At 50.5% G+C, this 23,591-nt stretch overlaps 2 protein-coding genes across 6 annotated transcripts in view; one reads left to right on the top strand and one right to left on the bottom strand.

Moving 5' to 3' along the window:
- The window catches only part of NBEA (neurobeachin), a 465,797-nt gene that overhangs the window by 132,321 nt on the left and 309,885 nt on the right, over nucleotides 1–23,591 (bottom strand). For 4 of the 5 annotated variants that reach the window (XM_037057645.1, XM_037057647.1, XM_037057648.1 and 1 more), the window contains one exon: nucleotides 14,510–14,646. In XM_037057645.1, the coding sequence (XP_036913540.1) occupies nucleotides 14,510–14,646 (137 nt within the window). Of the gene's footprint in view, nucleotides 1–14,509; nucleotides 14,647–14,864; nucleotides 15,107–23,591 lie in introns of those variants that run through there. The other variant, XM_037057649.1, reaches the window with a different exon arrangement.
- Nucleotides 6,357–12,993, top strand: MAB21L1 (mab-21 like 1). Its single transcript, XM_037057651.1, has one exon. It carries the CDS (start codon nucleotides 10,902–10,904, stop codon nucleotides 11,979–11,981), a length of 1,080 nt encoding a protein of 359 aa, XP_036913546.1. The 5' UTR covers nucleotides 6,357–10,901; the 3' UTR covers nucleotides 11,982–12,993.

The raw sequence follows: 23,591 nt of genomic DNA, 5'->3' as shown, positions 1-23,591 counted from the left end.
AAAGCTCTGGGTTCACTGAAAGGAAGGGCTTCCTCTTAGTGAGAGCCACCTGCAAGTGCCAGCAGCCCTCTGAGCAGACAGCGAGCTTCTCACCCAGGGCGGCAGGTGCGGTGGGCGCCCACCCTCAGTCCCATCCTCCCCCGCCCTGACTCATAGTACACTGTAATGTGATGTTCACTGCACATTCCATGTATTTGTATACACAGTGGAATAGTTACAAATTATTAAGCATTAGTACTGATCAGTAATTGCAAGCAGAGTTCTGAAATTCAAGTGCATAAAGAGAGCACATTTATGATGACAGATGTACCACTGAAAGAAACCCCAGCACGGTATCTTTGCCAAAGAGACATTTAGCAGGGAGTAAAAACAGCTGGCCTTCACGTAGCTTTCTTGGGAATAATCCTATTCGAATTTGTGATAAAAGAGAGTTTTCAGCGTGTCTTCCATGGAAAGGTCACAGAGTAAACTTGTATGTACAAAAGTATTATAAAAGAAAGTATACTATAAAATATTACAATGGACAAGTATAAAGGTGCTTTTACTCAAGTGACTGCTGAAGTAACTGTTTCTCTTCACCACTTGATCCATTTGACGATGGCGTGTCCCAATAATCTTAGGGTTTGCAATGAAGTGGTCCTTTAGGTGAATTAGTTCAATTTGATATTCATTAAATAGCATGCACATAGTTTCCAGTTTCTCCCCTGTGATCAATCAATACCTTAAAAGCCTCTTATAAAGAACTTGATGTTTCTATCTCATCAAACGACGATATTCTTGAGATAAATTTAAGCTGGAGGTTCTTTTCAGAGTAACACTTACATCCCAACAGCAGCTGCTCAAAGCTACACCCAGGAACAGACAAGACACACACGCACATGTGCACATATAACCACACATGCATACACACTCAATCACACACTCGCACACACGTGCGCATGCACACGCAACCACACGTAGGCGTGCACACCCACACAGTCACACATGTGTGTGCATGCATGTGTACATGCCTCCCGTGCTATGGGTCCCAGTGTTGCAACACTAAGAGCCACTGAAGGCAGACAGGCCTGGTTCTGCAATGGCCAGCGGGACCTTCGTTGGGACAATGAACCTTTCTAATCTCAGCCTATTTGTTCACGGGAACTAGTATCTGCTGCGCAGATTAAAAGAGATTAAATACTCATCGAGTGATTGTCCCCATTCTTTTTTCTTTTTTTACCCTCACCCCAGGACATGCTTATCCACTTCAGAGAAGGGGGAAGGGAGGGAGAGAAACGTTGGTCAGATCCGGACCCACTGCCTCTGAGCAGTGTCCCACCCAGGGACCGGCCCACGACCTTTCTGCTCACGGGGCTACGTCCCAACCCTATGAGCCACATGGGCCAGGGCAGCGGTCTCCGTTTTTACCACCCATTTCTCTCAACTCAAAAACTTCCTTTACGTATCAGATGTATTAGTGCATGTGCAAGTCCTTAGTAAAGGGAACCCAACATTGCACTTGGGAAGTACACATCACCTCATTTAACAGGCAATGCACCCCTCTCCCCAACCACGTGGTGGCTAATGGTACTCATTTGTTAATGATGTTCGTTTTTATTTTGAATCATCTGCGTAGATATATGTCTCATGACACAAAAACAAGTTTCCATGGAGTAAAGTGAGAATGTAGAACGAAAGCTCAGGTTTGACAACAGACCACAATCCCAACAACCGCTCTCTAAGCTACCCAGACTCTTAGAGAGCGACGTCTGTGCCCCTTCATTGGGGACAGGCTGGGCCTACCACACAGCAGGGGGAGAGGGGTTCTACCGTTCAACTCAAGAGAAAGAAAAGACACCCCCCCCCCCCCGCCGCCATTTTACGGGCCTGACTCTGGCCTGGACAGTCTGGAGGATTTTCTCCGACACTCACACTACCTGAGTCACGCCCAGAGCTCCAGCGTGGCTGTGCACTGTCTGTTACCTGGACTATCTCACTTGAGAATGTCGCAGCCTCCAAGTGTACAGCACTGGAGACCATACAAAAACCCTAGAATCAGAAAACGTGAGTCGGTGTCATTTGCCACGGCTCTGATTTTTGTGACTCAGACACAGAAATGACCATGGCCCACCCCTGCGTCCTGACACGAGGGAAAAAGGCTAAGCCACCTCTGGAGAGAGGTGGTCTGGGGGCCTTCCCCCATGGCCTGCCAGCTATGCAACCTGCGGGGAGTGGCGGATTTGTCATCATTAGCCGGGCTGTGACAGCCGGCACCCGGGGACAGCCGGCACCCGGGGTGTCCCCCAGCCAGAAGTGCAGACACTGGGTTTAGTGCCACTGGGTGTAGTGTTTTCTTGAGGACCGAGTATCTTCTATGGAGGCTCTGGGATGGAACCAAGGGCAGCGAACACATCTGCATCTCCCCCAACACGGGGGAGACAATGATGGCTCATAATTAGCAGGTCGCCTCCAGACAGCCAGATGCCGGGGTGCAGGCTGGATGCGCATCTCGGGGGGAGGGGCTGCTCCCGGCACCCACACAGCGTGGCGGAGGGGCAGTGCTTCAATCCTGGATTACGGCGATCCACCGATGAAGTGTATTCCAGAAGACAGGCCAAAGATGGAGACACCGGCTCTCAGGCACACTCCGAATTTGACGGTAAAAACGTCGCAGGACGCTGTCCTTTGACAACGTGAATATGAAATCGACATCGTTCACAGAGATGACGTACATATAACTGATGAGCGTTTAAAATATTCCACACCAAAACCTTAAAATCAGAACCTTTGAACATGAACACATCCAGACAAGAATTTTTAAAACTTTAAATAAATATGCCTGTCTTGTTCATGCAAAGCTATCTAAAGCAAAAAAGAAGTTCAAATTCAGAAATAGGTTGAATAGATCTTTAGAAGTAACAACATTCCCTTTAAAAATCATCAATGCTTGGAAACATAATCAATAATGCTCACTTTTATATTATTATGTAAACTAGTTTTCCACAAATAAAACTAATTTTTGTGTTAATGTAAAATCTATGCAAATACATGCAGTCATTTATCAGGAAAGCTGACAAGCATTCCACGTTGGAGGGGGAACAGAGCTGCCGCGAGAATAGAGGCAATTAATTATTTCTGTATTTTTTCTCCCTCTGTCTTCAGGCACAAAAGTTATCCATCCAGTTAAAACAGCAAATGAAATAAAGAGATTTTTTTTATTTAAACACATATGGCTTTTGCCTGCAATACTGATCACCACAAGGCCTGCAGATGCCCGTGGCTAAATTGCGCCCGGCAGGCGCACGCTGGGGACAACTGTGCTAACGCGGCGTGGAGAGCGACACAGATGAAGGCCGGGTTTGCTGGCACAGAAGAAACAGAAACACCCAAGTGCCTAAACCCCCTTTTTTCACCCCAGCAAGTTATGCAATTTGTTTTAAAAGACAGGTTTAGGCTACAAGGAGTAGAACCCTGGTCTGCGGTGCGAAGGAAGAAAGGTGTTTTTTTTTCATCTGTGCAGGGACATCCGGTTTGTGAATGACAAAGCAGTGGGCTTTAACTTACACAGACGAACGTCTAGCAATTTTCAAACTTCTCAGTCTCACAATTAAAAGTTCGTGACCTTCGGAACTGTCATAGGACACGTGACTGGGTAGATACCGTCAAAATGTCCGGTTATTATTATTTTAAAATCCATGTAGCCGCAACCTCTAAGGTGTTACTGAAAACCCTAAGGGTTGTTATGAAACAAAGTAGCAGAAGTGAGAGCACATCCTGGCGGTGGCAGAACCACGCATTCAGTGCTGTTTCCTTTCACTGGGTTAAGAACGTCAGAAACCGTACGCAGGCCCATTCCCTCTCTCACCATCGGCAACGCTGGGTGCGTGCGGGCGTATTTTCAGTCTGCACACACAGGCTACTCTGCGAACCATAGAGTGCGTGTCCTAAAATGCTTTAGGATTATTAGGAGAGCAATAACTTCTTCTTAATAGGCCTGTAAGCATGCACAGCATTAAAATTTCTGTTGTAATTGCCATATGAAGATATAAAACAGAAAGCACTTAAGTAATTGTATACTTGGGGGAAGAAACAGGAGACTGGATGCACCATTTCAGGTTGTAAAAAGGCAGAATACTTAAAAGAGCATCATTATCAATAAAAATGTTTGCACGCCTGCAATCTAAGAATTTGTTGGAATATTTATAACCATCTAAACTTAAGTGACATTGGATATTTATATGAAATTAGAAGTGCATCTTCTAAGAATGCATATATGTTAATATTAGCGTTAATAAACTCCTTGGCCTTGTCCCCCAACACTGGGGGACAAAGGAAGAATCAGTTTTCTGAAAATGCGGAGTGAAATGCAATTGAAACACTGAGAGATTTACTTTCCGAGTGACGTGAAGCCAGCCCCGTGACTAGTGTGTTGTCAGTGCTAACTCACATGAGAGGCCCGTTTCTCAACACGCACGCTGGCGTGTAAACTGTGCGCTGCATGCACAAGTCTAGTGTGTGTGTCCATGCCTGCATGCACACACACACTGGGGGTTCCTCTGCAAACCGGATCTTTTGCTGGGCACCAGTGTCGCGGATGTCCCCACTAAATGCCCTGTAAGGAAAACCCCCGCTGCAAACCTGGGGCGTGGACCCTGAAAGGGCACTTTCTGTCCGCTTCTACCGCAGTGCAGGAGCTCTGAGGAAAACTGAAGTTGGGAGCATGACAAAATAGTAAATCCTTAGGGGAGTGAATAAAGGTGCTTTCAGTCTAAAGATTTTTTGATGGAAAACTAAAAACACCCAGACATTTATAAATGAATCATAAAATTTACAAAATAAAAAATCAAACAGGGGCAATGAGGAAACTTTTTCTGGGGCAATAGAAATATTCTGTGTCTGTGCCAGACTGATGTCATGTGGTTGTATCACTTTCTCAGAGTTCATGAGATGGCACATTCGGACGGGGAGAAAAACCACAGAACACTAGCGTGTGCGAGTTGTGCATGAATAAACCTGACTTCAACAATAAAAGATCCACAGAAAAATAGAATAACCTTTACTGTCTGTGTCAAAGGAGACACAACTTGCTATGAGAACTGTGGTCTCGCCGACCCCACACCCTTCACGCTGTGATCAGAGCGAGGAGTGTGGCACAGTGACCCGCTGCCAGGCAGGCCAACGAGCAGGCGCCCGGGGCTTCTGACTTGGTGTCTTTGACAAACCACTACTCAGAGCACCGTGTTTGTAAGAAATAGTACACATTGTTATAATAAAACATTATTACAATAGTGAGAATAACTATAGGAAGAAATGAAGCATTACTGAGGTGATCTTGTCTCAGATACACAGCGTCACCTCTGTGTCCACATGTAATAACCACTAGAGAGGAAGTTCCTGTGTATAACCTAATTTCCTCCTTTCCATAAATCATTTATTTTATTGCATGATACACATGATAAAAGGTAATAGTGTTTTTTATTAATTTAGGGTAATTACCCTTTTATATTATTAATCCAGTTACTGATCGTTAAAAAAGTAAATCCTAGTTTAGAAAAATTGCTTTGTTCATTTAAAAAATCAGCTGCAAACTGTGGGACAGAAATAGCAGGGGTGATTTAGACACGCAGCCACTCGAAGGCAAGGACTTCCAGACCAGACCCTCACCTCAAGGTCACAAGGATGTTCAGGGGCCTGATCGCGGGCAGTGGGGACGGGAGCGAGAGCCGTGGAGTCCTGGATGACCTACCACGGACACACCGAGTAACAGGCTCTGGTCGCGTCTGAGGGCACTGTTTGCTGCACGTGCTCGGAACTCCTGTGGGCTGAGAGGGCCCACGACGTGGCCCTGGGTGCGGAGTGCACGGACCCAGGCTGGCGACGGGTAAGCAGGCCTGGTGGTCACCTCCTCATACAGGAGAGGACCGCAGGAGCCCGTGGATCCCGTCAGACCATGTCTGCAATGTCCAAATAAAAAACACAGGCTGGCGTCGAACAGTGGGAAGTGACTTTCGGGGTTTGGGCAGGTGACCCCAACTTTCTAAGGGGTGTGTGAAGAGCTGCAGTAGTGGAATCGTCGCTCGCTCCCCAACTCTCAGTGAACGAACAACCAGCCCCACCCAGTATCCTCACCCGTCTGGAAAGGGTTAGATGGCATTTAGTTTGAGCACTAAGAAAATGTTTTTGTGGAAAATTAAGGAACCAGTTTAAAAAACTCCCTGCTCCTCTCTGGATGCTCTGGCTGAAGAAACAAAATAGGGTCTAACTGTGGGGTGACGGCATCCTCTGCTTTACTTGACCCTGAACTTGGTATCACAGTGGAACTGTTCTGAGGAGTCGCCGAAGCTGCGACTCTGTCCCTACGGGAGAAAGGGGAGACGCCGCCACGTTAGGTTACCAGAACCCCCCGCGATCTCACTTTATTTAATGCGACACAGAAAGAAAACCCTGCACAAATATCTGTCTTTAATTTCTCCGGTGTAAAAAGAAGAAATATATTGTGTCTGGCAGAATGAAATAGCCAGAGTGCGTTTTAAAAAAAGAGGAGGGGGTGGAAATCAGATGCTTACAATGAGCCTTCAAAGCCACTCCAGCAGTAGGGATAAATAATTCAATAAACTCAACCTCATATTCTTTTTATCTCCCCAGTGTAATAAGCACATATTAAAAAATAAAACTTTAAATTCATGAATACTTGTGAACAGAATAGCAGCCAGCAGATAATGAAAAAACACCAAACACATCTTTGTGAGTATTGAACATGTGTGTGCGGTCCGTCCTTGAACTAACAGATATGTTTCTCTAGTTGAAAGGTCACGATCATTGAAATTTATGAGCATGTAATTCAAATTTAAATTAGTATTTTCTTTAAAACCTTGCATTCCTACATTTCTCCACATAATCCACTGTTCCTTCCTTTACACGTAAAAAGTGACTGTTTATGCATTACTTTATGCAGCCCATCACAAAGGTGGGTTTACAGAATGGGGGTAAATTGCCTAGGAAATAGCATGTTGGGGAAATATTTTGCCATTGTCATTTTGAAAGCTTTGACATGTTAAAAATCACAGTATTTAATTGTTTTATATTTGTTAATACAAAAAAGTTATAATGGTGAGCTTGTGAAGTGTTTAGATCCCCCCCCAAATGGTGGCTATCTTTTAAATCAAGGCTGCCTCAACTAAGTAAATGAAATGAAAAAGTCAAATTGGTTAGACCTTAAAATTCCAAATGCCCTTCAAATATAAGCACCTCAAACCATCATTAAATCGTGAGATTCTTCGTGTTTTCCTCCTTCAGTTAGGTCAGTTCTCTTCAATTATCGTTCCATTTTTAGTTCAGGTCACACAAGCCGGCACAGTGTTCCAATGAAAACAATTAACGCTTATATCCCGGCGACCCGCCACACACAAGCTCTATTCTGAAGATTACAGTCATTGCAAAAAAACCAATAATACCAGTAAGACTGGTATCATTCGAGTTGTTCTAGGTTTTAGGAAGTTTTCCCCTATGTAAATAAATTTATTTTAAGCTATCTCCATATATTACATAATCACGTGAAATAATTAGTTCAATAGGTCAAAAAATGTCTCACTATACAATAGTTCAATTCCTCCCACAAAACAAGCCTATCTCTAAAGCCTTGGTTGAAAAGGATGAAATTCCACAAAAACTAGACTCTGTGAGCTCCTCCCTCAGTTATTTCAGTACAAGAGAAGGGATGGGAGACACACGCCTCCGAAGAGCTTGGACTTGGGGATGGAGAGGCATTTTAAACTCCCTCCGACAGTTTTAGAGGCGCTTGCCATCCCCGGAAGGAGTCGGCCGCGGAAAGCAGTTCATCTCACGTGTTCAGGGTAACAGAAAACCGAGAGTCTCAGCGACGAGCTCGGGCACCGGAGTGTGACGGGGCGCCGGGTTCGCGCACGGTGGGAACAGCGGCCGCGGGGCCCAGTGTTATGTAAATCACTGTCCGCGCCCCGCGGGGTGGGTGCCCGGGAAGCCGCTTCGTCAGCTCGCCCGCCCAGAGTCCTCCAGACGGAATGACTTCACTTCCCTGGAGCACAGGAGGGCTAACGAGCTTCTTAGTTCTTTTCTCACCATCCATTTTTCTTCTTCAAAGTGCAAATCGTTAGTGAAAAGGCCCCGGTTACACCAATTAGTTTGCACAAAGTGCTTGGGTGTTTAGCTTCGCTTTAACCCAATTAGGTCGCACAGTGAGCCCGGAAGATGCGCCACCTGCGCGCCTGGCTCCAGCGAGGCTGGCCTGGCGCCCCTCGCGTCCTTGGCCTTAGACCCTCTCGGACAGCCCCGCCACGGTCCCCCCAACGGCCCCTCTGCCTCCGCGTCCCATGCTGCGCCCTGTCCTCGGTAACCGGGGTACTTGCAGGTGGCCCACGGAATTGGGGGGTGAGCGCTGGGCCTAGAAACTCTGGCCGGATCAGAGGGAGCGCGCTGGGGAACCAAAAAGCGTTGCTCGGCTTCGAGCACACGTGGGCCCGGGGCTGAGCGGTGCGTGGGCAGACCGAGGCCTTCAGCGGAGGAAGAGAAACCCGGCACGCCCAGTGAGGCTTTCAAAGGACCGCTCGCGGAAACACAGCCTACGGGACAGGGAGCAGACGGAGGCAAGGCCCGCCGGGGAGTGCGGAGCAGCGGGCGAGAGGCCAGCGGGAAGTAGCGGGACCTGCCTCGGGTGAAAAACGGCGGGGGCTTCTCCCCAGAGACCAAGGCCGGTCTTCAGCTCAGTGGCCGAGGGCCTCCCGCTCGGATTAGCTCCCTCTCCCCACGGCCAGAAGGTAGCGGTGCATTCACCCGAGACGCCGGCACAGCCGGGAGGGGCTGCTCGGGCGTGCCCAGTCCTGCCCCTGCGGGGGTGGCGGTTCTCCGGGAACAGGGCTGATCAGTGCCGCCAGCCCCCAATCTAACCGACTATTTGAATCTAGACCATACGCTGTCACTCTCGGATGACGAGAGTCAAGAACGGGTGGCTTTGTGACGCTGTACAGTGCGCCGCCACTCCCCCCGGTCGAAAGCTGGAGCAAAACCCGCCCCCCCCCACAACAAGATCTTGTTGAAAGGGGCCGTGAAAGAACAGTGTTTGCAAACCTGTTCCCAGGAGTTAGAGGGTTCGGCTGGGAACGTTCTCCACCGGGAAGAGACCGCATCTAAAGGAAAGGCGGGCGGCTACAACCGGCCTGGGCTTTATTTCAAAGCAGGGCACCACCCTGCGGAGTAGCTCTTTCCTTTCCTGCACACCAAGGACAAAACCGGCTCCCTCCACAAAGGTTCCCCGTAAGTCAGGGTCCCCCTCCTGCTTTCAGGGTTTAAGTTAGAAATGTTGATGTCTTTCTAACTTTCCCCAAAATGCTATTTAATTTTAAAAAACCTGGATGGCTGCAAATTAATCTTCTTTTACAATCTTAACCGTTTTCCCCCGAATCAAATCACACAGACTCGCATGACAGTGTAAGTCTACCGTCAGGCCAGCACTAAGGGCACTTAGGAGAGGAGCCACACCCTGGACCCTACCCCTGTGAACGCCCAACAAGCCAGAACGCCGGAAGCTGCCTGTCTCCAGGACAGTCCTCTGCCAGCAGGGCCCTGTCCACGACCTTCCTTGAGTCTCACACGCTGACATACAGCTCACGGAGTGCACATGAAACTCTCCCCATCGCGGAGGTCACGGATTGTTCCTGCGAGTGCACACAAAACTTCGTGTCCCGGGAGGAAAGCCGGGCGCGCCTACCGCAGCACAAAGGGGCTGCGGGTGGGGGAGGGGCCTCCTAAACACCCTTTCTAAAAACCCTGACTTACACAGGGGCAGACAACGTCTAACACACTTAGCAATAATTTTCTTTCAACAACTGCAAATGAGGAACGAACAGAACTAGAACACTGCCTAGCGTTTTTTTAAAAACCACCCTAACGCACAGGGATGCCCAGAAAGCCGACTTGCGTAAGCACGAGAGCGCCAACTTTCGCCCCGCACTGTAAAAGACGTCAAGGAGTAACAGACCGTACTGAGCTTCCTCTAAATGCAAGTGGGCGACTTTGTTTCAGAAAACCCCGTTTCGCTCCCTGATGGATGGCTGACCACTCCAATGTACACCTGTATTCGCAGCTCGGCGGCAGCAGACGCAAGCCGGGTCTTCAGCGCGGAAGAGACCACTCTGCCAAGTCCTTTCAGACCGTCAATATGTTTCCAGCAAACCAGAGCTGAGCGAGCCCTCCTGATTCCCAAAACTGTCTAGGTGGCCTGCGTGGGCCCCTGCCGGCAGCAGCCTCCTACCTCGGTCCGTGCCTCTCTCCTTGAGGGGGATTAATTAGCCGGGCTGGAGCTGAAGGAGGCTGTCGTGACGAGCCCAGTGGCGATTGGCCGCCAGCCTGCCTGGCCCTGCCTTTATAATTTCCACACGAGTGCATCTGGGCTCCGAGACAACCCGACAGCAGCTTCTTCTGACACATCCACATGCACACGCACCCCGCACACACTCGGCGCTGCTCTGCTCTGCCCGAGCCCCAGTCCTGCACGCACGATGACTCCCGGAAAGTGTAAATAAACAGGGACGGGCTGCTTGTTGGGACTCCTGGAAGACCTGTGCTGGGTATCAGCGCAACTTTTGTTTTTATAACCGAGAGGGGATCTCTCCACGCCTTCCTCTCCCACCAGGATTCTTTTCAAGGAGGAAGAGGAGAGGCAGAGAAAGGGCAGGGAGAGCGGTGTTCCGCTTTAAGAGCGGCCGGGAGCCCAGACGCCGGGAGGGACCGCGGCCGCTCGGACCCCCGCGGCGGCGCGCCGGGACCGCTTCGGAGACGCCGCGGGCGCCGGCCGTTTCTGCAGGAAGTTGGCTCCCGCTCGAGCAGCCGCGTTGGATCCCACGGCCTACTGCGAGACTCCGGTGTACAACCCGGATCTCTGCCCCAACATGATCGCGGCCCAGGCCAAGCTGGTGTACCACCTGAACAAGTACTACAACGAGAAATGCCAGGCCCGGAAGGCCGCCATCGCCAAGACCATCCGCGAAGTCTGCAAAGTCGTGTCCGACGTGCTCAAGGAGGTGGAGGTGCAGGAGCCCCGCTTCATCAGCTCCCTCAACGAGATGGACAACCGCTACGAGGGCCTGGAGGTCATCTCGCCCACCGAGTTCGAGGTGGTGCTTTACCTGAACCAAATGGGGGTGTTCAACTTTGTGGACGACGGCTCGCTGCCCGGCTGCGCGGTGCTGAAGCTGAGCGACGGGCGCAAGAGGAGCATGTCCCTGTGGGTGGAATTCATCACCGCCTCCGGCTACCTCTCCGCGCGCAAGATCCGGTCCCGGTTCCAGACGCTGGTGGCTCAGGCGGTGGACAAATGCAGCTACAGGGACGTGGTAAAGATGGTGGCGGACACCAGCGAAGTGAAACTGCGTATCCGGGATCGGTACGTGGTGCAGATCACGCCGGCGTTCAAGTGCACGGGGATCTGGCCTCGGAGTGCGGCCCACTGGCCGCTTCCCCACATCCCCTGGCCGGGACCCAACCGGGTGGCGGAGGTCAAAGCGGAAGGGTTCAACCTCTTGTCCAAGGAGTGCCACTCCCTGGCCGGCAAGCAGAGCTCGGCCGAGAGCGACGCCTGGGTGCTGCAGTTCGCCGAGGCCGAGAACCGCCTGCAGATGGGCGGCTGCCGGAAGAAATGCCTCTCCATCCTCAAGACCCTGCGGGACCGCCACCTGGAGCTGCCGGGCCAGCCGCTCAACAACTACCACATGAAGACTCTGGTCTCCTACGAGTGCGAGAAACACCCCCGGGAGTCGGACTGGGACGAGTCCTGCCTGGGCGACCGGCTCAACGGCATCCTGCTGCAGCTCATCTCCTGCCTGCAGTGCCGCCGCTGCCCCCACTACTTCCTCCCCAACCTCGACCTGTTCCAGGGCAAGCCGCACTCGGCGCTGGAGAACGCCGCCAAGCAGACGTGGCGGCTGGCCAGGGAGATCCTCACCAACCCCAAAAGTTTGGAAAAACTTTAGAGGGCAGCGCGACCAGCAGCGGGACCGCGAGGACTCTGCCGGGAGTCCGCATCAAGTGGACGCTTCCTGTCCGATCCCCACTGCTATCCCGCTTGACAGCGCAAACCATCTCTTCCTTCAGGAGGAGGAGGGACTCGGGGTTCAGGCAGCACTTCGGCCGCCTCTCCGAGGGCAGAGAAGCCAGAGGGGGGAGCAGAAAAGGGCGAACCCCAGCCCACAAGTGTTCGAGACTTCCTCGCCAAGGATTTCCTATCTCCCTGAAAAGTGCACCGTGACCCCTGGAAAAGCAGCCCGCCCCCAAGGCAAGACCGCAGGCAAGGCTGCCTGTCCGGCAGCGGATTACAGCTACCTGGTGGCTCAGGTGCGCCTGTCTGTGAGCAAACACGTTGAGATCTGCCTTCTGGAGAGTGTAATGTATATTTTGATGTGTAACAAATATTGTGATCTCACCTTGTCTTTGAAGTGTGGATGTTGGTGTTTTGTGATTTGGTGAACAGAAGTTAAATGGCCATTTTGGATACTTCCAGCCGTTTTCCACTAACAAAGATACCATTTAAAGGTAGATTTCCTTTTGGTACTTTTATCTGTCTTTGAAAGTGTCTGAACTTTAAAAAGTTTACATTTTGTTTCACATATATTGCTTGTTTTATTTCTAACATTCCATAAGTATACTTGAAATGTTATTTAAATATATTCAAAGATATTTGAATTCAGCGTATATAATAACGCTTGAATATCTGAATTATATATTTGAAAAATGCACTTGAAATACACTGGATAATTCTGTGATTTAGATTTTAATTTTTGTTGCTGGTTTTTATTTAATTAGGAGCTAATAAAGAGGTAAAATAAAAGTTGTTGTGTCTCATTCTAAATTGTTTTTCTATGAAGAGATGTAATGCTTCACTTTGAAAATCGAACCGCTTGAATATTTTAAACATTTTGAGACGTTAATAAAATCATTAACAATGAAACCTCACAATGCTTTTGTAGAGCTACCGAGGACAAGGATTAACACGGTTTCCAACTTATTTATAAGACTATTTCTTTCTATCGCAGACACAATTTAAATTTGCCAAGGAGAGAATGCTCTTCTGGGATTAGTATTTCTGTAGCATTTTTGATGATATAAGGGAAAAAAAAAAGGTCAGGACAGTCAACACTGCTGAGTCCAAAACCAGACGAACTCACGGAAAATGAACGTAACAAAGTCATGTGCAAATCTGAAATCTGTGCATGAAAACCACCATGCAGTAGACTGAAGATGATTTCTCACCAGTTTCTCACCTAGACCTTATTCTAGGCAGTGTTTAATAGCTGAATAAATTAATCAGAAGTCCAGAATTTCTTTTTATTTCACAGGGCTAGCTAATGATAAAAGCATAAAAACAAACTTCAAATGATTGAGAGCCAATGCCCTGTATCTGCTCTCATTTGTGAGACTCAGCTCTCTCGGAGTCAGAGGTGAAAGGGGGTTTTCACACCAACAAGTGCCCGCAGGGCTGACCACTCTCGGCCTCTGGGTGGCTGGCCCATTCAGCTGGGGGTCAATGTTAGAATCCCAATGGCTATTCTACAAATAGCATTTTATGAGGCTTTATTTCTAAATAAAATGAATGCTAAAGAATACAGTTCTGGATCTACGGGAGCATGTGTCTTTCCCTATTTTAGAATAAATGTCTCTGAAAATTGCTTTAAAGGAAGATCTTTGTAAAATGATCCTTGACCATCCAGCTTCTGTTCTTGAGTTTTTAACCTCAGGAAAAACTCTGCAAACTGCAGTCACATACAGGTTCAAGTAACAGAAACACTAATTGCAAAAGAGAGAAGCGGTGCAGAGCATCCCAAATACTCGGTTTTAAAATCTACATGAGCTTTAATGAGCAAATAAATGTTTATGCATTCCAAATCCTCCAAATATTTTTTTCTGACCTCACACCCACAGAACAATACCAACTCTAAGCATCTGAGCATGAGAATATACACATTCTAGGCCAAAGCTTCCGCGAGAATCAGTTTCTCTTGGTCTGAAATTCACAGGTAAAACTCATTCCTATTTCAGCAAATGAAAAATGGATGTAATAATGGAAATGAGTTTATACCTAAATGGCGACCCCTCCCTGCAGCCTCCTTATAACCCTTCCGTGAAAAAATAATTCACGTTGCAATCTACACTTTTGGAAATTAAAAGCGATCTCGGTGAGAAATTTCCTGAGACCCTTCCTGGTCTTCTCGGAGAGCCTGGGGTTCTGTTCCCCAGGGAGGAGCGAGCAGTCGGCTGAACTGCCGGCTCGGCCCGAACGCACACAAAGCCACTCAGACGGGCTGCTAAAATGGGCCTGCTCTGGAGACAGAGGATTTAAAATCCCTCAACCGAGAGCCTGGGTTATTTCTTCATTCATTTTATTTCCCATTAGAAAAGACGGCACTCTGTTCCCCTCCCCCACTGCCATTTAAAACCCAGCAAAACTGAGAACCACTTCCGGCCACAAAGCCCCCAGCGCGGTATCCGCATCGAGCGCACTCACTTTTGTGTCGATCTTCTTGAAGGCGGGGTCGTCCTCATCGACCTCGAAGTAGATTTCGGCCGTGGTGATGGAGAGAGTCCCCTTGGCCACCACCACGGGAGCGATGAGCTGGGCAGGCGTGCTGAGAACCACGGGGCCTGGAAGACAAGGGCACCAGAGTCAGGCTGGTCCCGGGACCCTCTCGGGCCTCCTCCCACAAGAGGACCGCGGGTTTTTAATTTGGAAGATGCATTTAAAAAACGGTGCCTCCTTTCACTTGAGATGAGGTCTCTTGGCGTGCACACATTACCTTACCAGGCGACTAGAGAGAAATACTCTCTAAAAACCGGAGAGGCCGGGAAACCGGATAATTGACCCTTAGCAAGCGGGACTACGACCTGCTCCCAGAAATCCTACGCGGTTGGTGAGGCGCTGTCATTAACCGACTTGGAAGTACCGGAGGGACTCCGGAAGGCCCAATTCCGCGAGGAGCCCCCGGCTGTCCCAGAGCCCAGGCGGCCAGCCCCGCCCGCAGGAACGGGCCATCCTCCAGCTCGAACGGCGGCAGCAGGTTCCCCGAGGGCTGGGCGGGAGGCTGGGCAGCAGCCGGACAGGATGGAGAGAAATTCCGCAGGGAGAGTATTAATATCCGCGCGCGCACACGGACATTAATTGCATTTCTTATATAGAAAAAATTGGGGGGGTTGTAGCAGTGATTTTTCTCACCGAGAATCAGTCAAAAAGTGATGAAATTGTAAGACATGTGAACACAACGATTTTCAGGAAAGGGTTCAACAGGGTCTATTTCTCAACTCCTGAGATTAGAGGGACCGAGCTGCGGCACAGAGACGTTTGCACTGCGCCTACGAAGGCGCCGACTTCGAAGCCCGCGCACCCGAGTCGGAGCGGAACGCTCCGCATCTCACAAGTTAGAACATTGACTTAGATTAGAGGGGCTGCTGGGCTGCTCCTTCAACAACGACCCCCAAAGGGGCGGCGCTCCTCGCGGCCCTGGATTTCAAAGGCCACAGACCAGGAAATCAGAAATAACGTGTGTCCTTCCGCAGCCGCGACGCACGACAGTCCCCTCCACTGCCCCATCACCAGCCTTCAAAGGAGCCGAAGCGCCCGCAGAAAAGCGATGAAAAGGAGGATCCTCAGCGGGCGCTCGGCTCGAGCCCTCCGCAGCGGCTCTGCGCGGAGGGCGGCTCCCATGGCCACGGCCACTCCGGCGGCGGGACGCAGGCCCGAGAGGGGCCGCGCTCCCGGGGACTAGCGCTCGAGGAAACCACCGCCGTCCGCACAGAACCAGCCGCGGGAGGCACGGGGCGGGCTCGGCCGGCTTCCCTCGCGCTTAGAGGGGCGGCTGTGCGCTCAGTATTCGTGCCGGCCTGCACCCCCGCGCGTGACCACCGGCCAGGAGAGCGCTCAGCTTTCCCTTCGCTCAATTTACGCCTCTCGCCCCGGCGCGGAGCCCGCCCGAGGCCCGGCTGGGGGCTCGGCGGGCAGCTTCCGCTGCGGAGCCGGGGTCCCCCTCGGCTCCACGAGGTTTTTCTTTCCAAAGGGCGAGGCGGTCGATCTGAAGCGCCACTTTAAAGGCTCATCAATCTTAATCTAGGTTGCTCAAGTAATTATGCCCGAATCTCTTGTACGATTACAAGTGGATTTGGGTTTCTATTCCCCAGGCCCTCCTTTGTGTTTATTGGAGGGTCTGCGCGCGCGCTCCGCGGCGCCCCTGCCCCCGCGCCCCGCTCGCGGGCCCCCAACGCCCGGCTGCCTCCAGCCGCTCCCTTAACCCTTCAACCGCCGGGACGCCTTTGGACGCCAGGCTTCCTGGTTCCCTCCCGGAGAAACCCGGGAGCTTTGGTCCGGACAGGGCGAGGTGAGGAAGAAGGGGATACGACCCACACCCGAGACAAAGTGTCCTCTTCTTCGTGGGGCCTTGCTAAGCAAACGAACTCGCGAAAGTCCCGGATCCGAACACAGGAGGCTCGCTGAGTCCGGGGTTAATAGAGGTTTCTGGCCCTGGAGTCGAAGAGCGGTGGAAACCATTACAAAGGGCGAACTGCTTCTTTCTCTCAAAAAGTAATTCAACATGTCCAAACAATTAAATTGGAAAAATGAAAAAAATTCGGGAAGCGCATTATGAAAACCATACACACTGATTTACTGACATACATTAGAGTTTTAAGTAGGATTCTGTGAACTTTTAACAGCACATTTCCTCAGCCTTTCTCTGCGCCCCTGAAAGGACACGGCGCCCCTTCCATCTCACCCCAGCCTTGCTCTACGGAGCCGCCGTCTTCCGGAGGCCCGTAAAAGGGCCCTGAACAGGCCCCTCTGTAAGAAAGGCACATCAGAACATACTCAGCTTTAAGTGTGCCATTTCTACCGTGTTCCTTGGATATCTCCAATTACAACTCCCAGTTCCAGGGCACGTGGAAGGCGCGCCAGTCTTTCTGCCGCGCCCTTCGGGAAGCAACGCAGCCGTGGAGCAAACGGCCAGTCCGCCAGAGCGCGAGGGACGGGGTGTGCTTAATCCCTCCCGACCTCGGGGACCTGGCATTAACATGTTTCCAGGAGGCAGAACCCCCAACCAGCGGGCCTTCCATCTGCCTGTTCGAAAGCCTCCTTTCTTTTCCAAATAAAAGTAGTTGGGAAAGGGCAGCGTCTCAGGAGGCAGTGGCGGTCCAGCAGGCTTCGCCCTGGGGGAGAGTGCGGTGGGGACTCAACCCCTAACTGTGCTTAGTTGGGGGGGGGGGCTGAGTGTCAGCACACCTTCATTCCCACCACCCCTGGAGTAATAAAAGGCTGACTGAGGACACCCTGAGATGACTAAACGAATGGATGGGACAAAGCCTCCTTCCGGAATCTGATGCCCCAACAGTTGAACATGCCATCACCTAAAGTGGTAATTAAAGAAAGAATAAGCGTCGTTTACAGGTTAGAGTTGGGAATACCATGTTTAAGAAATACTGATCCATGACTATCTTTGACAGAAGGACAGGGATATTACTTGCCACTAATTTAAATGCTAATTTAAAACCTCAACTAGAAAGAAGATTGGTTCCCAAGCATAACAAAAAGAATCTTTAAAAGAACAAATTCTTTTTAGAGCCATAGGATCTTTAATCAGTTGAGCTACTAAACCTAGAGTAGAAAAAATATGTTTTATACTTGAAAGGGGAACTATTTATCAAATGTATTTTGAAAGTAGAATGTTGCCCTGGCTGGTGCAGCTCAGTGGATTGAGCATGGGCCTGTGAACCAAAGGGTCACTGGTTTCAATTCCCAGTTGGGGCACATGCCTGGGTTGCAGGCCAGGTCCCCAGTGGGGGCCCTGTGAGAGGCAACCACACACTGATGTTTCTCTCCCTTTCTCCCTCCTTTCCCCTCTCTCTAAAAATAAATATTTCTAAAAAGTAGACTTAATAAAACACTTGCAGGTTTAGATGAATTTACTGAAAACAATTAAAAACACAATTCTAAGCCTAGAAACCCTAAGACACAGACTTATAGCAGAACCTGATCGCTCTCTCAGTTCCTTCCCACCCAGCCTTAGTTCAATGCTCCCCATCTGGGACATGGAGGTGCCCGCACCCTCGTGCCAGAGGCTGCCCGGAGGGCCTGGAGCTGACAGAGCAGGGCTTGCTGCCCACTGCAGTGAGGGAGTCGGGGCAGCAGGGGGACGCTGTAGGAGGGTGTTGGGGGCTTGCTGTGGGTCTGGGCTGTGGTCGGGGGCTTGGGGAAGGGGCCAGGAGGGAAGTGGGACGTGGCTGTGGACTGGCTGGGCCAGGAGGCAGGTTAACCCTTCTCTGACTGGTGTCCTCACCAATCTCACCTACGGGGAGGGAGGCCCAGGTCCAGGGGAAGCTGCCACTGACAGTGGCAGTCAGTCCTGGCACTGGCAGGGAGGGGGACCTTTGGTATGCAGGTGGGTTTTGTTCCTGCTCAGACAAAGTGACAGAGCAGGGGTGGCCTCCCATCACCATCACGTGACCCTGTCTGCCGTCCACGTCCTGTGAGGTGAGGTCCCAGAGGAGAGGCCGTGGCCTGGCTGGGAGCCCCACCAGCCCTGAGGGTCAGGCCCCGCTGCACAGGTCAGGGGCTGCCTGCCTTTTTCTCAGCAACAGGAATTCTTCACTGGGGGTGGGGCGTGGGGTCCAAAGCATTCTGGCGATTAAAAGGCAATTTGTGGCAATTAGACTTTCAAAATTAGATTTACAAGTTGCAATATAAGGAACAAAAAAAGAACGTACAGTATGTAGGGCGAAGAGTTGAAGTTCATGGAAACTGGCACCGTCGTAAGTGGTTGGCGCCTCCAGACTGGCGAACACACAGTACGTGGGTCACGGCAGCGTGTGTGGGACTCGCCTGAGTATTTTCTAGACTTAGTTGAGTATTAATGAAAGTTTTATTAGCTCTACGGACTCTGTCCGACCTCAATTACTCTGAAACCACATGTTCAATTCGCTTTTGGAACATGTGAAACACTTATTTCAGGGTAGAAACATGGACTAATCTTTGTACAATTATCAAATTTAAAATCCTGATGTTATTTGGAAGACATGATAGTGGGAATCCTTTACTTTCAGTGCAAAAGAGTATCCTTCCCAAAAAAGTTAAGACAAAAATATAAGGGAGTACGTTTTTACAATTATCTGGATACCGTGATCCAATTTGTAGGAAAATCACCACATCCAAAACATGTATCAGTGAGAATGTGGGAAAGCTGGGGTGTCGCTGGGGAACCCCAGGGAAGCTCTGCTCTGCTCTGCTCTGCTGGGCACCAAGAAAACCGAGGCATCTGTGTTCCTGCCTGGGGCACAGGGGGCCTCGGGGAAGGCTGGGAGCCTCAGCAGCCACGGCTGGGCAGTGCCCGGGCTCCAGGCCTGCAGGCCACTCCACGGGACAGGCAAAGGCGGCAGCGGCACAGTGTCCGGATGGCGACCCTGCCCCCCAACGGCGCTGACGGCCCTCTGAGTTTTCAAAGCCTCTCCTGGCTCAAAAATGGTTACAGAACAACCTCGTTTAAAGCAGGGAACAGCTCCTGAACTGCTACCGTAGTGTTCAGACTAAAAGACGCACCCCCCCATTTGGGAGGAATGATGGTTGTTAATGCTGCTGCTGAGTTCTCTTTACATTGACATTGGTGGAATATTATGCTATTTACGTTATTGAATATTTCACCACAAATTTTGTTTCCATTTTTTTCCATTTTCCTCTAAATCCTGGGTGCATCTTATGCTCCAAAAAATAAGGTCGTAGAATACATACCTCAAGAGTCATGAACTTCAGCTTCTTCAGCTTTATCCCCTCCCTAACTCACACGTACACGCGCACACACACACGTACACACATGTGCACACACTCACACGTACACACACGTACATACACACACTCACACGTACACACACACTCACGTACACACACACGCACACTCACACACACGACACAATGATAAACACTCTAGAAACCCAGATTTATACTACACAGCTCACTGCTAAAGAAATGGCCTCTGGTCCCCTTTGGTGACTTCCTTTCTGACAAGGACAGTGGGGTGGGGACTGTCTTTGGGAGCTGGGGTTTGGACAGTGGGGGAGAGCAAGGGGGAGGGACTGAGACAATGGTCACTGAACAATAAAAAATAATAATTTTTTAAATTTATTGATTTTAGAGGGATAGAGCACAAGAAACACTGATTTGCTCCACTCCCTAATGCATCGCTGGCTGGCTCTCAAGTGCGCCCCGATGGGGGACCAACCTGCACCTTGGGTGCGTGGGGACGGCCCTCTGACGGACCGAGCCGCCCAGCGGGCCCCGTGGCGACTTTGTAAACGTCACCTGCCCCCAGGCTGAGATGAGCAGTAGCCACCTACCCCCAGAGCACACTGGTTTCTTTGGACAAGATGGATGTCAGAGAAAGTGCGTGAATCTCTGGGCCAAGTGGACCGGGCTTTGGGGGAGCTCACCCTGCAGAAACAGACACAGGGTGCGCGGCCTCCCGGTGGGGTGACCGAAGGCTGCATTTTCAGAGTCTCTGCTACTCACGGCAGAATGTCTTCTTCGCACTAATGTCCAAAACATCTTACTGAATGTTTATAATAAATAATTTTGAAAGGTGCTAAGAGACACTCTGACAGGCTCTAACTCTAACCTACCATTTATGATTTTCGATTGATTTGCAGAACAGATAAACTAGCAAAAAGTAGCTCATATTCCACAGAGTCGATGCACGACTTTTGTCAAAGAAGCAGCTTACAAAGCATGTACACTCTAAGTAAAATACCCCTGGATTTACTTTCTAGAAGAAAAACATACTAAAAAAAAGGGGCAGTTTTAATGTTCATCGTGGTGATTTGCCTTGCCTTTTGACTCCATAGGTGAGCCAGCCTGTCATCTGTGTTTCTCATTATGTCACATGTAGCTCAACATATGGAATGCATTTTTCACTTTCTGGAAGAGCACTGACTCTTTTATGGCCCCAGGACCTCACTTAGTGATGGAGAAGAGTCAATTCCTACTAGAGGGGACCAGTAGGAAGCCCGAGGTGTGGACGGAGGGCTGTGGGTCGGGGACCACACCCTCGTAGCCCCCGGTGGGACGCAGCGTCCTCCTGGGCACGTCTTGGCTGCAGCGCTTTTGCCGCGTTCAGTGGGCGTGCGGAGAGGGCCACCCCTCCCCGGCGGCACAGTGGCCTGGAGACGGAGGTGCCCCCCTGGTCTCACGTCTCATGCCTGTAATGTGGCATGTGGTCTGGGTTTATGGGACTGAGTAAAACTGCACACTTCTGTTCCGTGGATATATCATGGTGAAAAGATCACTTAAAATAGCAGATGACATGTTTTATGTTTTTCTTTATAAAAATATAAAACAATTTCTTTAAACGGTTCTTTAAAATATGAAAGACAATGCACTTCAGAGAAAGCATAACTTTAAAAATACGCTGCAAGCCAATGACAGTTATAATGTTATTGGTTATTCTAGCAGGATCCCACGTCTACTATTTACTTCTAAATGATGTAACTTTATAACTGCCACATTCTACCCAACATGTTAGCTGTTTGTAAATTAAGTACTCTGACATAGTTAACTCAGCGTTCACGCATTCATGCAGTCAACAAGAAACGTTCACTGTTTGGAGCACTAAGGCCGAAGGCAGTCATGTGTGAGCCCTGGGTTTCACCCACAATTACCCTACAGAGTGAACAAAGGCACGCGGGAGCGACCGTGACGGAAGGGACTGGGGTTAGTGGAGCACAGTGCTCGGCGAACACCCTCACCCCTCCCCTGGCGCCGGCCTGGGAGGTGAGCACCGCTGTCATCTCCACAGGTGAGGAGGAGAGGTCGGCCTCCAGCCTTGCTGGTTGGGTCCAAAGTCAGGGCATTAGCAGGTAAGTACGTGGCCTCCCCACAAGACAGAGGCAGGAAAACATCACAGATACGCACAGCCCTGAGACGAAGTCCAGCATTTTGGGGTGGGGTACAGCTGGGACGGCACCAGGCGGTGGTATCCGGGGGGAGTTGTGATGGGTGGGCAGGATTTGAGCCGGTGGCTGTGAGGGCGAAGGGTGCCGTATGCCCGGGAGAGAGTCTGAGCAGGAGAAAGAAGACTGGCCAGTGACCAGCATAAAGAGGGGCAGTGGGAGCGGGTGGAGAACATGCACTGCCTGGTGCAGGGGCGCCGGGGTTCGGCAGCAGAGACGGAAGAGCAGGTGCTGCAGTGTGAAGGGCGGGGTTTGGCCTTTTCAGGGCCAACCCCCTCTTCAGGTTCAGTCTACGGCCCCTTCCCAGAAAAACTCATCACGTCTGCCCATCCTGACTGTATGATTAATGCAGTGTTCATATTCTGGAGGAAAATGAAACTTTGTCGTTCATCTTGATGCCTTCCTATATCTAAGTATTCTTCTGTCTCCGTGTTTATGTGTCTTCCCTAGTTTCAGAAAATGTCTCTTCCCCTATTCAGGCCAGTTGCTCTGTGTACCTGGGACTTGGCCCTCTTTGCCCCGAGCATGGAGCATGGACACCACTCCCGGGTCCCGGCTGTCCCCTCCTCTGCTCAGCTGGTCCACATCAGCTTTTGTCTCTTGCTTCCTCACTCATCACTGGATCCTCTCCCCTTTGGGTTTTGCCTGGCCCCTTTTCTTCGGCCACTGTGTTAGGGAAAGTCCGTCCATCCACTAAGACAACCAGTGGCTTTTCTAAGCCCAGAACTTCCCATGTGCATTGAACACTTTTCCTGTATTAACACAGCGCAAAAACTGCGCTCCCAAGAAGCACAGTCTGAAAGGTGCCGAAGCACTGACCCCTGACATCTCGGGTGCCCCCTCTTTCTGGGTCCCCCTTCAGTCGCCTTCATTTCGACCTTGTTCCACCGAGGAGCCAACCTTGGCCGACTGTGCCTCTCTTCATTTACTTCCCTTTCCTTGGGCGATTGATCTCAGGGGCTTTCCTTATGAATCCCAGGCCCCACGTGGCTAAGCACCGCGTCCCAAAGCTGCACTGCCCATGGAGATGTCAGATGTCCAACAGACCGGTCTTCACCAACCACGGCATCTCCACCCCTCTCTTCGGATGCTCATCTGTTTTCTCACATTCCCAACGGCGAGCACCAGCTTCTCACAGCTCCGCTTCTCCCAGACCAAAGTCCCCTGCGCTCCCCGCCCGCAGCTGGCCTGCAGTCCCCGTCCCTCCCTTCTCAGTGTTCCCTGAGCTGCCCTGAGGACCTCTCTCCTCTCACCGCCAATTCAGAACACTCTCCTCGCCGCTGGTCAGGCACGGTGGCCTCACCGTGAGTCTTGGTGTCCTAACCCTACGAGCTACAGTCACGTGAGTGATTTTCAAAAAATATATGGTCTTTTCCACTCTTTCCAACAACTTTTTATTTTTTAAACTGAATTTATCGGGGTGACACTGGTTAATAAAATTATACGAGCTTTAGGCATTAGATTCTCATCTATTGTATCGTGTGTTCAACACCCCAAGTCAAGCCCCCTCCCATCACCATTTATCTCCTCTCACCTTCTACCTCCTCTGACCCCTGTCACCTCTGGCAATCTGTCTGTGTCCATGCATTTTTCTGTTTTCTCTGCTTAATCCCTTT

This window comes from Sturnira hondurensis, unplaced genomic scaffold (assembly GCF_014824575.4).
Source record: "Sturnira hondurensis isolate 20B ecotype Veracruz unplaced genomic scaffold, ASM1482457v3 Scaffold0009719, whole genome shotgun sequence".
NCBI classification, from domain to species: Eukaryota; Metazoa; Chordata; class Mammalia; order Chiroptera; family Phyllostomidae; genus Sturnira; species Sturnira hondurensis.
Note: the sequence above shows the minus strand (reverse complement) of the source record. Positions and strands in the feature narration are given on the sequence as shown.

Excerpts from the sequence above, each read along its gene's own strand:
- MAB21L1 (XM_037057651.1), top strand. The coding sequence starts at position 10,902 with ATGATCGCGGCCCAGGCCAAGCTGGTGTACCACCTGAACAAGTACTAC.